The following is a 16,415-nucleotide window of genomic DNA, read 5'->3' as shown; positions in this document are numbered from 1 at the left end:
GCAACTGGAGCAGTTTGAGCCATTAGTCTGGACCTTTTTATCATACAAAAACCTGCTTTCAGATAGCCTTGGCATGCAGGGCAAGCAAGTTAATTGCCCATTCAGTTGACCCAAACTATTTTCAGTTCAGACTGGATGGTTCAGTGGTCCTCATGATAAACATGGTTTTGTGACTTGGAACCAGATTCTTTAAGTGGGCAGACAGTGAGTTGTCATCTGCTCCCTCTCTTTTATAGATAAGTCGATAGCAGTGGACATGCAAGATCCTGTCCTCAAGCACTACATAAAGTGCACAGAAACAAGTCATGGCAACCGCAAAAGTCTTTCTCATCATGAAGGTGGGAAGGTGCTATATCACCTCAAAAGCCTTGTCTTCAGGGCATAAGTGGATTATATGCTCTGTGTACTCTTGACATCTCAAAATGATCAAAGTTGCCTTATGAGGATTTCAGCTCATGAAATTAGAGCAATCTCTGCAATCATCATGTTCGAATGCAATGTTTAGATCTGAGACATCAAAGAAGCTGCTGAATGGCATGCAGAGTCAGTCTTTTTGCATTTTTATCCAAGTAATTTATTTATCGGAGGGATTTATCTCTGCAGAGACAGTATATGAATCTGGTGCGTCCTGCCCCTGTGGCCCAGATGACCACTAGACCCAATTAAACCAACACAGCCTCTTAGCTTTGCAAGTGAAGTTTGATGGTAAGAAGGCTTTGATAATCATTGTCTTAACATGATGGATAATGTGACCATAGCATGTGTTGCTTTAAGTAGTATAATGGGTTATCATTCACACAGTGGAATCCAATCTTTCTTCCATGGAAGGGTACCCACAGAATAGGTATGATGTCCAGCATTCCCTCCTCCTATTGCCTATTCTCCTAATGTTAATTTGATTGGGGAATGTATTCAATGGAGAATTTTTTGTGTGTAAAATCTTTTCTTCTGTGTTTACTTATCCAGTTACATTATTTGAAGACCCTCCCAAACACCTCACATTGTGATCATCTGTGTTGTTTGTTCGCTCAGATTAAAATTGCAACAAGTGGTAGCCAGGGAGGTAATAGGCAAGAATTATGGCCATTTGTGATGTAGAAAAGAAAATTTTCATCTTTTATTTGGGCTGGATTTAGGGAGTAGCAGGCTTGCATTCCTAATGTTACTGTGATAAGGTAAGTATTCTCAGAGAAATATAATTTACTTCAAAATTTGCTTTCTCCAGAAATGCATTCCAGGTTTGATTGCCAGGAGGTAAAATATGAACCCCACCTCCCATATTTTGAATTACAACTTCATATGTTGTGAAAACAGCATGACTCTATGCATAGACCATAAATTGATCTTACATGACTTCAGTTATGACCAAGAGATGCATATTAATTATGTCCTTTTATTTAGAAAGAATTTTTTGAGGGGATATTGTCAGGTAGGTAAAATCAGCATGTTATAAAGTTTGGGAGATAGTATATATAGGTTGTGTTCTTATAAACTGCATTAACCTGCTGAGTGAAATAGTCAAGTATTAAGTAGCAAGTAGCTGACCAATAATAACAGGCCCTCATGGGCTTCTGTTATGCTATATTTTAGTGATTGAGTTTGCAAGGTATGATCAAGATTTGCAATGCACGTACAGAAAAGGGATAAATTTCATTTTGTTTATTTCAGACGTGAGGCTTCAGAAGGGCAGCCACTAAATTTAGCCCAGAACTCCAGTTATGAACGTTCACCAAGACTCACTGCTGCTGAGTTGAACAAAAAAATCAAGGAGGAAGTACTCTCATGAAGATGATTGATAGTTTGTTGAAGTTTGAAGACACACCCCACACCCAGTTTTGTCACCCATTTTAAGCATGGTCCATTCCAAAGATGAAACTGTACATGACCAAGCATTTCTCTAGGGGTGTACTAAACACACAAGAATTTTGATTCATTCAGATTTTCCAGATTTTAATTTGTTGTATTTATGACTTCTTTGCTTTTGTGATTCTTCTTACTCATTTTCTTAAATTATTTAGTTATCAGAAGTAAAGGACTTGAGACTGATTGTATAGGCTTGCTGATGTCCCCACCCACCCACCCCAAAAAATGGTGAATTGTTGTGTGTTCTGTCTTTCCCTGGTATCATGGCTTTTAGGGAGACACACCATGGAGTCATTTTGGACTTGTGATGTTTTTGGATCCATTTAGATTTTGGAATTCAATATTTTTGTTATTTGTCTGGGACTTTCCAGTCTTTGAATAGACTTTTGTTTTCTTCATGCATGTCTACAGTGTAACAAAAATGCAAGTTCATGACACAAAATGTTTTGAGGTAAAACATGATGGAAAGTAAAAGCTAATGAATGCATGTAATTTCAGATTAATGTACAGTACTGTTATTACTTATATATAAATTGAGTCCACATACCCATATATGCCATCGCATAATGTGCTGCAGGTTTGGGTCTGTGCAGTTAGGAGTAACCTGTAGAACAGACAACATAGACCCTGATCTGCCAGTGTTTTATGTGCTGGCAAATCATGGTCTGTATAGTTTACAGTTGGACTTGAGAGTATACATAGTAATCAGATATTTAATATAAACTTACTATTTTGCATGAAATATCAATTTTTCTTTGATTCAGTGGCTACAGCTAACCACAACTTTAAATACCCAACAAATATTATCCTTTCTATCGAAAAACATGGATTCCATTCCAGATTCTCACTTTTAAAAAAAGTATGAAAATTGGTCCCCACAAAAATAAATGAATTATCTGTATTTTAAATATGGTTAAATATTGGTTAAGTCATGCATCTGGCTGCTCTGACCTTGACCAGTCCTGTGATAATGCATCAGCAGATCAAGGTCTTGGTGATATAAGCATATACTGCCATTGCGTTGGATTATCACTGGATTCTGCTTGACAGTGGCATTGGGAGCAAATATAGATCAGTGATATCATATAGAATTTAGATACATCTTCACCATGTGCCTGAGATTAGTACATTTAAAATTTGCTGCAATACAGAGCACTATTGCAGAGTAACACATTTATCAGCTGTGTCATTATCATTAGTACATTATAGTCATTACACATTTTTTTTTAGTCATAACAGTCTGTAGGCAGTAGTCAGTGGGGGGAAAAATTCTGTGGGCTGTAACATTTGGCTTTGGCACAAACCAAGTACCTGTTTAAAGTGTCATGTCATAGGTAATAAACTAGAATAAATAAAATAATTCATTATCACATTGATAGTGTAAAAAGTGATATAGATATATCTTTAAGCTAATGATAATGTCACTGCAGAGCATGTGCTGTCTCTTCTGCTTAGGATTGCAGGTGATGGCAGATCAGGGTCTACAATAGTCATAGTTGGTGGCACACTTTTGTAATTGGTAGTCTTTGGCAGCTATCAAGTTATACTCATAATTGAATGTGGTCCCATTTTTCATTTTTGTTTCATTGTATTTGATCATTTTGGCATGAGGAAAAATTGTTTTCAGATATGTTGCTTACAGCTGAGTTGACAAATTTATATAAATTATTTTTGTGCTTGGACATACTTAGATTAGAATTGTCGTTACCTTAGGGCTTAATTTATAACTTGTTAATATGATCATGTTCTGTTCTTTAAACAAATTCTATACAATGTGACACTATTATGTGCTATAAAATTTATTTATGTACACCTATTTTATAAGAAATATTTCTTAATATAAGATTTTCTTTATAGATTGAACTCAATATTTGTTGAGCGTATTTGATGATGTTTTTGATTTTGATGTGGATTTAAGATATATTTAACTGATTAACAAATAATCCAAAGCAATGGAGATTTTAAGGATATAACAGTGAATTCTGCCAGTCATTATTTAGGATCCTTATACTGGAAGAATGACCATTCCAGTATTGACCTACTAACCTGATATTGCAGATCCATGGAAAATTGTCTCAGAATTACTTTATTTTCTCCTTTATAATACTCCCACTGTTGCAGCATGGTCTTCTTGGTTTGGTCCAGTCTGTCAGCATGTACATCCATCCATCGGCTTGAGAAATTTGTAAGCAAGATTGCTGCAAATTAAATTTTTTAGTATATTTTTATGCATATGTTCTTAACATGATAAAATTTTCAAGCCATTTCAGCAATTTTTCATATTTTTTTATTACACATTATAACTTTTGGAATCTGACTTTTTTCCACAAACTTCTTGTTAAAATTCTTGTTGACATATTTAAGTAAAGATCCACATGAGATAGAAAATTGGGGTTTTTTTTGGACATGTTATTGATATACAGATGATCTGATTTGGATTTCAGGCAATTCTAAGAATTTTTCAAGGTTTTTACATATTTAAAACTTTTGGGACAGTGAATTTTTAAAAAACAAAATCCTTTTTACCACAGTTAAATAAAAGCTGCATGGGGCAGACCTGTGATGCTTTATCGCTATGCTGGCACTAGCAAATACCAAAATTTGCAGATTTTGATTTTTAGGTCAGATTAGAAACAACATACCTGGTGATTGAAAATGTGGTGGCCTGTGCTGTTGTGTAGAAATCTGACTTGTAGTTGCCAGCATCCACTAGTATAGGATATTTTTGAGGTTGAGTAAATGATAAATGGGGGTGAATTTCTTTACAAAGAAACAATGCAGAAAACCAGGATTTAACAATAAATCACTTTTCTATTAGTTGGAATAGAAAACGTTTTAGTGAAAGAGGGGGATTAAGATACTAGTAGGCAAAAGCTAATGATAAAAGTTGAATAGGAGTCAAATCTGGAATGGAAAATTCCATTGTGCCATATTTTTTTGGTACTACTGTAGATGATCCAACAAATGTAGCTCAAATCAAAATTGAGTTTGCATTGGAATTGTTGTCGGTTAATACAACATGTTGATTTTTGACTAGATGTATACTACCAAGATACAGTTACTTTGTAAGATTCTTGTGCAAAAATTTTCCATGCAAAATTTGTAGAAATTCATTTCTCATGAAATTTGTTTATTATGAGTATTAAGAAAATCAGCATATTCATGCTTTTTGTTGTAACAGAGCTTTAATGGAAATACTCCATTTGCCCAAATCTATTTCCATTCTGATCTTGAAACTTGTAATGCATCATTCCAATGATAATTTGTGAACAAATATTCAATAAGTAGCATGTGCACTTCAGCAGAGTGCTGTAGATAGCGTTGTATTTCTTGGGAGTATTGTTGGACATTTTGAAATGGTTTTTCATTTCTTGTCTCGCCTCCAGAAGCATAATACAGCATAGGTATGCTCATTCTCTTGTGGAATAAGTCTGTATTTTCTCAATTCTCAAATATTTTTCCAGTTTGATTGGAAAAATGCGATTACCTTTGTACAAGTAAAGCAAAATAAAATTTGAATTCAATATGTTAGATATATATCCATGTGCAATCTTATACTTTTGAGTCTAGGTTATAAATGAGCTGTGTCCCATATTTGTCAATATAATCATGAATTAGGATGATGTGACCATTTTTCTTTGTATGACAGGCACACAACTAAAAACAGAGTATACTTGGATCATTTGTCGCAAAGGGATCAGCGTTTGTTAACATGATCTAAGCAGAAAGGCTATTCCTTCATTGTCATCTTTCTGCATGCCATTAGGGGTGAGAACCTGATATGCCGCAGCATTGAGAAAGAGTAAATTTGGGGTGTATGTTGCATAATAATGAGCAGATGTTATTAGTGGAAATACAGCAACAGTATGGAGTTTTAGAAGTCTGATATGCATGCTTTGTATTTGAAAGTGGCATGTTTTTGTTGCATAGAGCAATTAAGACGTATTAATTTATTCTTGATTGCATTATATGGTGTATAAATTTTCATTCTCCTTTTTAGGATTTCTTACAAAGCAATGTCTGTTTACAGAATAGTTGTTAATTAATGTTAAAAATTTGAAATTTTCAATGGCTTGTAAAGCTATCTGCTGCTGGCTTTCTTAATTTTCAGTTCCATTATTCACTTGAAAGTACTACATGAAAATTCTGAACTTAAGCCCCAGAAAGGCCTTTCCTTCATTGTCATCTTTCTGCATGCCATTCGGGGTGACAAATGGAGGCAACATTTTTGTCTTGTTATGCATTATGTGACAGTGTTCTTGCTGGAAAGGCCTTGGACTTTTCAAAAGTGTGGTTTATTTATTAAAAAAAAGTTAAACTTTGTATTTTAAGGATTTTACCTTTTTTGCCTGTATCTTTTTTGTTTACCTTGTTTGGGATATTTAATTTACTCTGAACTATATAGCCAGAATTGCACTGATGTGGCATACACACACACACACACACACACACACACACACACACACACATAAATTGTACAGTAATCCAGCTGTATAACATTTCTCGTGGGAGTTATAAAGGTACATCATGTTATAGGTGTCTGAAGTATCTCCATATTGAGGTATATTTTAAGCAAGCTTATTATGCTATAGAATGGGTATGTTATGTGGAAAACAACATTTTAATAAGGGGCGTTTTATGTGAAACCACATTGTAATAAGATGTGTTTTATGTGAAACCGCATTATAATTGGATGTGTTTTATTTGAAACAACTTTATAATAGGGTGTTTTATGTTAAACAATATAATAGTTTTATGTGAAACAACATTATAATAGGGTGTTTTATGTGAAACAACAATATAATAGGGTGTGTTTTATGTGAAATGACATGATCATAAGGTGTGTTTTATGTGAAACAACATTGTAAATTGGGTGTCTTTTATGTAAATATTATTGCTGTGATGATCCAAGAACTAAAATTTATTGAAAGAAATTGAGTGACAATTTTGAAAATGAATTTTTTTTTAGGGTAAAGAGAACATGGTATACACTTGCTTTATATAAGGGACTGTGTTATACTGAGATGCCTTACAGTGAGGGACTATTGTACATGCTACCTTGGTGACTCCCAACTCAAATATGTAAATCATAACACTTGAGTATCTTGGCATTTTTGCTTGTTAACTTAAGTGAATTACACAATTTATCCAGACAACATGTAAGAGAGTTATAGCAAAGACTATTTATTTGTATGGTATTTTTAGGCTACATGATAATTTGTACTGGTAATTATGTATGTCCTTGTCAGTTTGTATGTACAATATTTTAGTAACCCTAATTTCCAAAATTATCTCATTAAAGAGAGAGAGAGTTGTATGCAGGATTGTCAGACAGATGACTGCAACAGCAGATGAATTTAAGGCAGGTTCAAACTAGCAGTCTAGCCCCTCCCCAGAAAAAGTGACATATACAGCTCTTTGCTCCACCAACCCAACCCACCACTTCACCATGAGTGAAGAGAAAGAGAGAGGGAGAGATCAGTCTTTAAATCATGACAATTTTCCCACATTGTTATTTATTTAAGCAATAAATTTAATTTAAGTTTTTATTGACTAGTTACCAGTCATTTACCAAGTTGCTGCTGTTAATTGCTGGACTGTAACTGGGGCTGTTAAATAGGATGGTCCAGATGCCCTTCCTGTAATATAAATGACATCTTTCCCAAGAAAGGTCTGAAATTCTTAATTACCAGTTATCAAACTTCCACTTGTAATTAATTGGGATTGTTAATTCTTATGATCCACGAAAGACAACTTCATGTAGTATGAATGACACCTAAATGTGTGTATTGAATATAAAAGACATTTCAAAAATTTTTTTTTTTCTTTTTCACTAACGGACATCAAGACAAATTGATTAATCATCCAACTATTACTATTGTACCAATGGTTTGCTTGTTTTTGGGTGAAGAAAACGATTTTCAAAGAAATAAATTGTCCATTTTGTGGCAATTTGGGATTTTTCATATACAAAACAGTGCTAAAAATAAACATTTTTTATGAGAACAAATTGTTGATAGAGGTAGACTGCCATACTTAATAGAAATATCCATCATTTAAACAATATTACAAAACTAAAAGCAAGTTTTAATGGATCTATTATTGACTATTATGCATATTATTCCTATGTCACAAGCTTATATGTGCATATTAGGCTGTTTACAAAATATGTCTCCATTGATCCTAAAATTTTTGGATTTCTTATTTGCTTTTTTTTTTGCAGTAAGTCTTGCTGGTTTAAACTATGTCATAACCATTGCTTTTGCTTGTGGTGTTAATGCTATGTGATTTTAGGAATATTTGTGAATTATTTATTTATCCAAATAAACAATATTGATTATTTATTTTCAAATTTATTATTATTGTACAGTCTGTTGATTTCTGTATGAAGCTTTTAAAATGTACCATACCAAGATACCAAGAATATGAAAATTTACTGTATGTGGAGCACGACATGTATATAGGTATGTAGGTAATAGGTTCATGACAGGTAGATAGATATTTTTTAAATTGCAATCAGTTTTTGACTGCCCTATCTATCTTAGTTCTTTTTACATTAAATTTAACAAGATTGTTGTTGTTTTCCCCAAATAATTGTTAAAAGAACATATGAACTTTTAGTGCTTCCCAATTTAAAGGAGAAACTGCAATATATTTTCAATCTTCTGTAAAAATAGGATCATCATGTATAATTAAAGGATGGTGCAAATTATTCTGTACCGATAGATGTCCTCCATACTGTAGTTTCTCATCGATGACACACATCTATAACAGAATTACATTATCAGGCAAACGCCATGGACCTGGCTATGGCTGCATATTATGGGATGGCATCACACATTGCATTATTTGCAATTTGCTGTTGGGTGCATGTATCGTCACTGTAATATCTTCTCAAAGTTCTTGATAAAATGTTTCTTAAGAGTAACCAACAGATACTTAACAAAAATAAAGTTTGAGGTGAGGTGGTTCAGTGGTTAATATGACCCACATATTTTAATAAAGTCCACATCAGCTTAATTTAGGTGCTGGTCAGGAGTGGTTCTCTCTGCAAGACACTTTTCTCCCTCTGCAACAGTACCATAGAGCCTTTCATGTGTTGATGTGCTGTTAAATACTTTTTTAGGAGGACAACATTTTGGAAGATCACCTCTTATGTCAAAAATAATGGTCTCTCAAAACAGGTGGTCTCTCAAGACAGGTCTTACTATACTTCATGTCAGTAAAGCCAAGAAAGTTTGTTTCCCACCTTTCCACCTCAAAGTTTCCTATTTTCTTGCATTGTTTAAATTTGATCATATAAATGGTAAAATAATTCATTTTTGGTGTTTACATTAAAGTGTTTTGTTACATATTTTTCTGAATAAAATGATGGAAAATTGTTGTTGTATGGGTGTTAAAAAAAAGAAAGCGAAACAGTAATTGTGCCTGTGCAAAAAAGTTTTTTTCTGCTCATTTGAATATACCTTATGTTCATTTTTGAGAATTGTGCAGAGACTTTCTTAAGGAAGCTTTTTAATTGATGAAATGTCGTTTGACAAAATGTGTGAAGCTGAATTAGCTGCAAAATATGGATTATTCTTTTGTAAAAACCTTTGGTTAGGTAGTGCCCTAAAGTTTTGTCTCTTGCATAGGGTTAGATTTTTAAAGAGAAGGAATTTTCCAGGTTTTCCTCACTGGTTAATATGGCTGTTTAGAATGAACCTTGTTTTTCATAGGTATTGTTCAAAGAACTTTTAATTCCCTTTATTTTGTTGTGAGATTGATTTTGTGTATTATGGGTTAGAGAGTATACAATATAGCCTTACTTCAGATGTGCATCTCAAGAAACTGCTAGCTCTGCTTGGTTATTTTCACTTCCTGGACTTCAGAGGTAAATTGTAAACAAAAGAGCTGATAACTTTTTTACATTTTATATATTTGGTAATTTATTCATTGTGCTCTCATTGCACTTTCAGAAACTGGTATTGTCTGACAAATTTCATTTTCCCTATTTTAATAACTGCTAAAGATAGTATACTTTACACTAATTTAGGCTGATTTTTTTTAGCACAGGTAAGCAGTCGTTTTAGTTAGCTCAGTACTAGGATCATGTACAATGTCCACAAGTACAATATCCAAAGAAATTTCAGCCATAGTACATGAAAATAATGTAGAGGTATGCCAACATTTCCTCCATTGTGCATGTTGCAAATTCAAGCAACTTCACCTAACACCGGCCATTCTCTCAGATGTTCATAATCTGGAGGGGGCTCTTGGCTGTCTGTCATTTAGTGAAGAAGGATGAAGTAATGATATATTGCAATGGGTTAGCATAAAATCATCTGTATATACTTGCTCATAATTTGCATTCAAATGTATACTGGACATGCTGAGATCTGCAATCGCGTAATGTGTCCACAGATCTGGGTCTGTTTAGTTTGCTAGGAGTAATCAGTAAAACAAACAACATAGACCCTGATCGACTGATGCATAATGCAATGGCAGATCAATGTCTGTATTGATTGTGGTTTATACAATTTATTATAGTCCTCCCGTCAATGCATATCATAATGTTTTTGTAACTGTAATTGATACAAACATGTTTTGTTCTCTGATGTCTCTTGCATTTTGTGGGACATAATTGTTTGTGTTCATGATCATGGTGTTAATCCAGAAATGCAGTTGAAAATTTCTTAATCTTATTGAAATATTTTACGACAGATTTACGACGTTATCATACAGTAGAAATGAACTTTGCAACTATTATAGTCGGTCTCTTTTCTAAAAAGTGACTGTTGATAAAATAAAAGGAGAGAATTTTGCTAAATTTTGAGAGATTACAGTGATATAAGTGATATAATTTATGAGTGATTTTGTTTCAGTAATGACTGAGAATATTAAAAATAATGTACTTTAAAATATCTGACACAGATTGGTGATCAATGTAAAGTTTTATATTGAATATAAGCATACCAAATTTGAGGGGAGCCAAAGTAGCTCTGTTTGTAGAGCATTGTAGTTATTATGCAGGGTCTCCAGTTCAGTACCTTCCCAGGACAGCCTGGGATGACTGCCTTGGTGTGTCTTTGGGAAAGACACTTCGCTTCCATTTCCTTGGCATTGTATGACTATAATTTGTTTAAAGTGCTGTTAAAACCAATGCACCAACCAACCAATCCACCAACCCAAAACGAACAAAACTTGAAAATACATGGCATTGAAGATAAATTACCATATTAATCCATTTAATAACAAACATTTATCTGTAAACAGCATAGACTCAGATCTCCAGGTATATTATGTGATGGCAGACCTAGATCAAAGCTAATTGCAGTTACATGTATGCTGTACATTAAAGAACATGGTAATGTGTCAAGTATTGGCTATATTAGGGAAGTACATTGAAAAGACTTCTAAGAGGCAATCTGCTGAACAAACAAAAGAAGCTTTTACCAACTGTAATTACCTGAGTATTGTACATGAGAGAACATGGTAATATGTCAAGTATTGCCTATATTAAGGAAGTACATTGAAAATACTTCTAAACAGCAATCTGTTGAACAAACAAACGAAGCAATTACCCACTGTAATTACCTGAGTATTGTACATGAGAGAACATGGTAATATGTCAAGTATTGCCTATATTAAGGAAGTACATTGAAAGTACTTCTAAACAACAATCTACTGTACTAACAAAAGAAGCAGTTACCCACTGTAAACAGCATGCTATTGCAGTGTAGCTTTGTATACAGGTTGTACCTTATTTAATTACATTTTTAAAGGCTAGATCATGATTTACCTTAGGATATAAAAACCATATTTAACATAATACAGTCTTTGTTCATTCCTTGTTCAGTAAAATTCTAATTTAACTTTTAAAAAGTTAAGATAAGTAAGTTTCTTATTGAAACACAAATTTTGTCCAATGCAACCCATATTGTATTTATTAGTGTGTAAAAGCTAACCAAATGCAAGATAATGTAGACCCAACATCTGTTGCCACAGAAAGTAGGAGCAGACTTTGGTCTGTTCCGTGCATTAGAAATCATAAAAAAGTTTAACACCATAGATCTGATCTACTGGTGTAGCATCATGCATGGGCAGATCTGTATTAGTTACGGCATTCGACTAATGACCAAAAGGGATGTCGGTTCAGTTCCCACCATCGGGTTAGCCTGGATCAGTTACCATGGTGTATCCTTAGGCAAGGTACTTTAAGTGCAACATAACAAGATAACTGTCAAAGTGTTGCTGTGCAGTAAAATGCCCCTCCCCAAGCAAAACAAAATAGCAACTTTATTTGTAGTTTGGGGCATGTCATACAGGAGATTATGTGGTAACATGATATTAAAAGGTTGTTTGACATCAGTGGGGTTCTTTTTCTTTTACAAAATTAAAATGATGAACTACAGATCTTGTTACCAGACAGATTAATGTAAATTTCACTTGGAAGTGTGACTTTCAGCAGATGATGGCCTGCACCATGGTAATTCATGTACAATTCTGCTAGTTTTGAAAGTCGACTGGGGGTAGGCTCTTTCTGCTTGTTATTATCGATATGATTCTTATCAGGCTCTCATTTATAAAAAATTTCATTTATATAAAAGGGGATGGACCAGTGAAAGTTTACCACTTACCAATTTTACCTTATCAGGGCCCTGAATAGTCAAGTGGTCTAAAGCGCTCACCATTATGGATCACTGCCATCTCACCTCTGGCTGTGGGGGTTCGAGTCTCGGGTTAGGTCAATGTGGGTATGTGAGAACGCTTGCCAGTATCATCTCGTGGGTTGGTAGTTTTTCTGGGTTCTTCCTCCACCATTTATACTGGCAACCATGTATAACCTATCTTGTGCTGAAAAATCATTAAATCCTACAACAACCTACATTGTCTAGCAGAAAATTGCATACTTCCTACAAAAATTGTTAAATTTCTATATTTGCCATTATCTGCTTCAAATTACACTTTTAACTGAAATTGGTATTCATTTACCTGCTCAAAATAAATCAGTTGTTGTCAAGTTTGTAGTTTTTATTTTTAATGTGATGAAGTATTTTCCCCCCCCACCCCCAAAATTTGGAAGGTACACTTATTCATCTGTATTATAAATAGACTTTAATTTTGTACAAGATATAAATAAAATTAGAGATAATTCCATTGATTAGGATATTCCTTTTTTCATCCTATATTAACTTTCACTTTTGAGGAGAAATTAATTATCTGGTGTGCTAGACATAAACATTTCTTTCTTTAATTGTGAGAATTTTTGTTATTGACTAGATATTTTGTGTTTGTTTAGTATTTTTGACCATAATAACTATGTTTGCCATTTTATTGTCTTGTCATTCATTGTAGTATATAATGGTGAAAATAAAGTGCAAAGCAGTCACTTTTGTGTTTTGTTGTGTATTGTTTTTAGACATTTAGTAAGTATTAAGTATTGTATGAAGTACATACATACATACATACATACATACCATACACACACACACACACACACACACACACATATATATATATATACACACACACACACACACACACCATATATATCCAAAGGTAAATCCATGCTGAATGACAAGTCTACCTTTAATTGTACATTGGAAAGCTATTAGCAAGTAGCTTTGCAAAAGATATCTTTGATAATAGCCTAACATCCTTTTGAAAATCTTGTAAGGATTATAATGGAAGAAATACTCTATGCATGCCATGATTGACTATAGTAACAAAATTATAGTCTGGATATGCTCCATGATAAACAATTGCTGACATCAAAATTACAGGTATCAAGCGTCCTCTTTACAAAATGGTTCGTTGCAACCATAACCATGCAACTGTTACAAATGAGGCCACTTTATGTAAACTTGTATACAGTTCAACACTGATAATCCAGATGTATATTAAGTGCATTGTACACATACAGGTTCACACCATTATCTGTATTGTTCAATAACATAATATACAGTTCAACACTGATAATCCAGATCTATATTATGTGCATTGTACACATACAGGCTCACACCATTATCTGTATTGTTCAATAACATTGACTCCCACCATGTTACCCACAAATTTAAATCCACAATTAAGAAAATCACTTATCTAGATGACTGACTATGAGAAAACAATTATTGTCTCATGATGAGTCCAATTTACAATGTAGATTGTCTCTCAATGAGTCCAGTTTATTGTGCAGATTCACAAGATTACGGATAAGAAAGTTGTCAACTATCTTGAACAGGGCTGTCGAAATGATTTGCTTTGGCAGGCCAGATTTGATATACATGTACCTCACTTGGGCCTAATGTGTCATGAACTATGATAAGCATACAAATTTTATACTAACAAGAGATCTGATCTGCAAGCCTGAATAAAAAGTCTGGTGGTCAGTGTGTTTGACACTCCTGATCTAGAACATCCCAACATACAAGACTCATTGCTTCACTGAAACTCAAAAAATAAAGTGTTCGAAATACAGGTCATTAGTAAGGTAAACAGCATTCAAATTACACTTGATCAGTAAATTACGATATGTGGTCTTCAGTGTATTCGTAAAGCAAATATTGTTCAAACTGTAGTGGACTTAGTGTTCAAACTATACCAGGGTGAATTAAGAAAGTAGGCGGTCATACCAGGGTGGATTAAGAAAGTAGGTGTTCATACCAGGGTGGATTAAGAAAGTAGGTGTTCATACCAGGGTGGATTAAGAAAGTAGGTGGTCATACCAGGGTGGATTAAGTAGGTGTTCATACCAGGGTGGGTTAAGAACATAACTGGTGTTCAAACTATAGTACATTAAAAAAGTAGGTAGTGTTCAACTTTGGTTGATTAACTCATTAACCCCTGGTGCCGTGTTTACGTGGCAGGAGGTAGTAGCCTACTGCCGAGCTCTGTAGCGTCAAGCTCATGTATAATACACTAAAGTGGGTGGCATTACAGAAAGGTAGAAAGGTGTAGCTCTACAATGATACCAAATAATCTGGACATTTTAGTTGCACTGCAAAATACAGAGGGAAAACCTAATTTTATTTACCCGCTTTTTTTTCATCCAAAATTTGACCGTGGTTGGAATTCAATTTTGTGTCCAGATTTTAGACTTTTTGGCCTCGAATCTAAGGCAGACCAGTCTGAACTGCACAGAGACAGGTGAACCTTTGCAAAAAGTAGGATAAGATGGGCATGTGGAATAAACAGTGGTCTCAATATGAAAATGATGAGTCTGTTAAGCAGAAGAAAAAAACTCCAACTCTTACCATTCTGCTTATGTGTGAGCAAAATAACCATTGGAAAACAATGTTTCTAACACAGCTAGGCATTAGGCTAATGGAAAATCTCTTGGAAGTTGATGTATTAGGATGTATTCAGAAATAGCCCCCAAAATGTGTTTCCTACTCGCATTTCCGGCGACAAACAAAAACATCCAGGGGTTAATGAGTTAATGAGGTATGTTATGTTCAAACTACAGTGGCTCAATTAAGCAGTATTTAGACTGGTTGATTAATAAAGTAATTATTGTTCAAACTAAAGTGTATTAAGAACTTTAGTATTTAAATTTTGGTGGGGTAATAAATTAAGTAGTATTCAAATTACATCAGAGAAATAAAGTATTGTTCAAAAGTTGTTAGTGTTCAAAATACACTTGAGTAATATAGTGTTCAAACTAAGGTGGATCCTAGTGTTCAAACAAATGTAGGTTAATTAATATTCAGACTTGTCGATTAATGATTAAAGTAATGTTCAAACTGGTGGATTAATAATTTAGTCATTAAACTTAAGTGGTTTAATAAAATAATTAGTGCTCAAACTACTGTGTTTTAATAAAGCTAGTAGTATTTAAACTATGGTGGATTAATAAAGTAATTAGTATTCAACTTCTATCTTTATGCACTAATCCCAAGATAAAAATCCATAACTTGTTAAAATTATAATTTGGTAATCATGATGCAGTATCTCACCCTTTTAAATGGATTTGTACTCTAGTAATTATATGGTAGACATGATGTGTCAGATATCTTAGTATCTCATTATTTTAATTAGATATTATTTTAATTAGATATAGTAATCATCAGAAACTGAGTGAAGTAAATACTGTTAATTCATTTCTATTTGTGGGTTACAATTTTAATGTCCTTGTGTTACAATGTAATTATGAAGACAAAATAATTGCTGTCAGTAATAAATAAGTGGCATTGGCGAAGAGTCCTGTTGGGACATTTTTCAGTGGATCTATAAATTCTTGGTTAGAAGCATCATTAAAATCAAAGAAAATTGGTATCCAACCAAAAACAATATCTGTCCATCCATCCATCCATCCATCCATCTATCTGTCCATCCATTCATCCATCTCCACTCTACTGGCCCAAGTGGTTACTGTGTCCACTCTGAATGAAGTCACAGGTTCGAGCTTTGGTCATGTGTCAAGTGATACCAAAGACTTACAAAAATGGTACTAGCAGCTGCCTTGCTTGGTGCTCAGCAATAAGAGGTTAGTGTTAGAAATGGTATCAGGATAATGTGACTGGGTGGGATATGATGCTACATGTCTGTGGCATGATGGCCAATTGCTAGAC

At 33.9% G+C, this 16,415-nt stretch overlaps 1 protein-coding gene across 2 annotated transcripts in view; it reads left to right on the top strand.

Moving 5' to 3' along the window:
* Nucleotides 1–13,234, top strand: part of LOC149790438 (uncharacterized) — a 110,313-nt gene extending 97,079 nt beyond the window's left edge. For both annotated transcript variants that reach the window (XM_089972490.1, XM_089972491.1), the window contains exon 13: nucleotides 1,669–13,234. In XM_089972490.1, coding sequence (XP_089828616.1) covers nucleotides 1,669–1,786 — 118 coding nt within the window. In that variant the 3' untranslated portion in view covers nucleotides 1,787–13,234. The remainder of the gene's footprint in view (nucleotides 1–1,668) is intronic.
* The last annotated feature ends 3,181 nt before the right edge of the window (nucleotides 13,235–16,415 follow it).

The sequence above is a fragment of the Sinohyriopsis cumingii genome, chromosome 10, assembly GCF_028554795.1.
Source record: "Sinohyriopsis cumingii isolate HCF-2022 chromosome 10, ASM2855479v2, whole genome shotgun sequence".
NCBI lineage: Eukaryota > Metazoa > Mollusca > Bivalvia > Unionida > Unionidae > Sinohyriopsis > Sinohyriopsis cumingii.
This window is presented reverse-complemented; position numbering and strand designations above follow the sequence as displayed.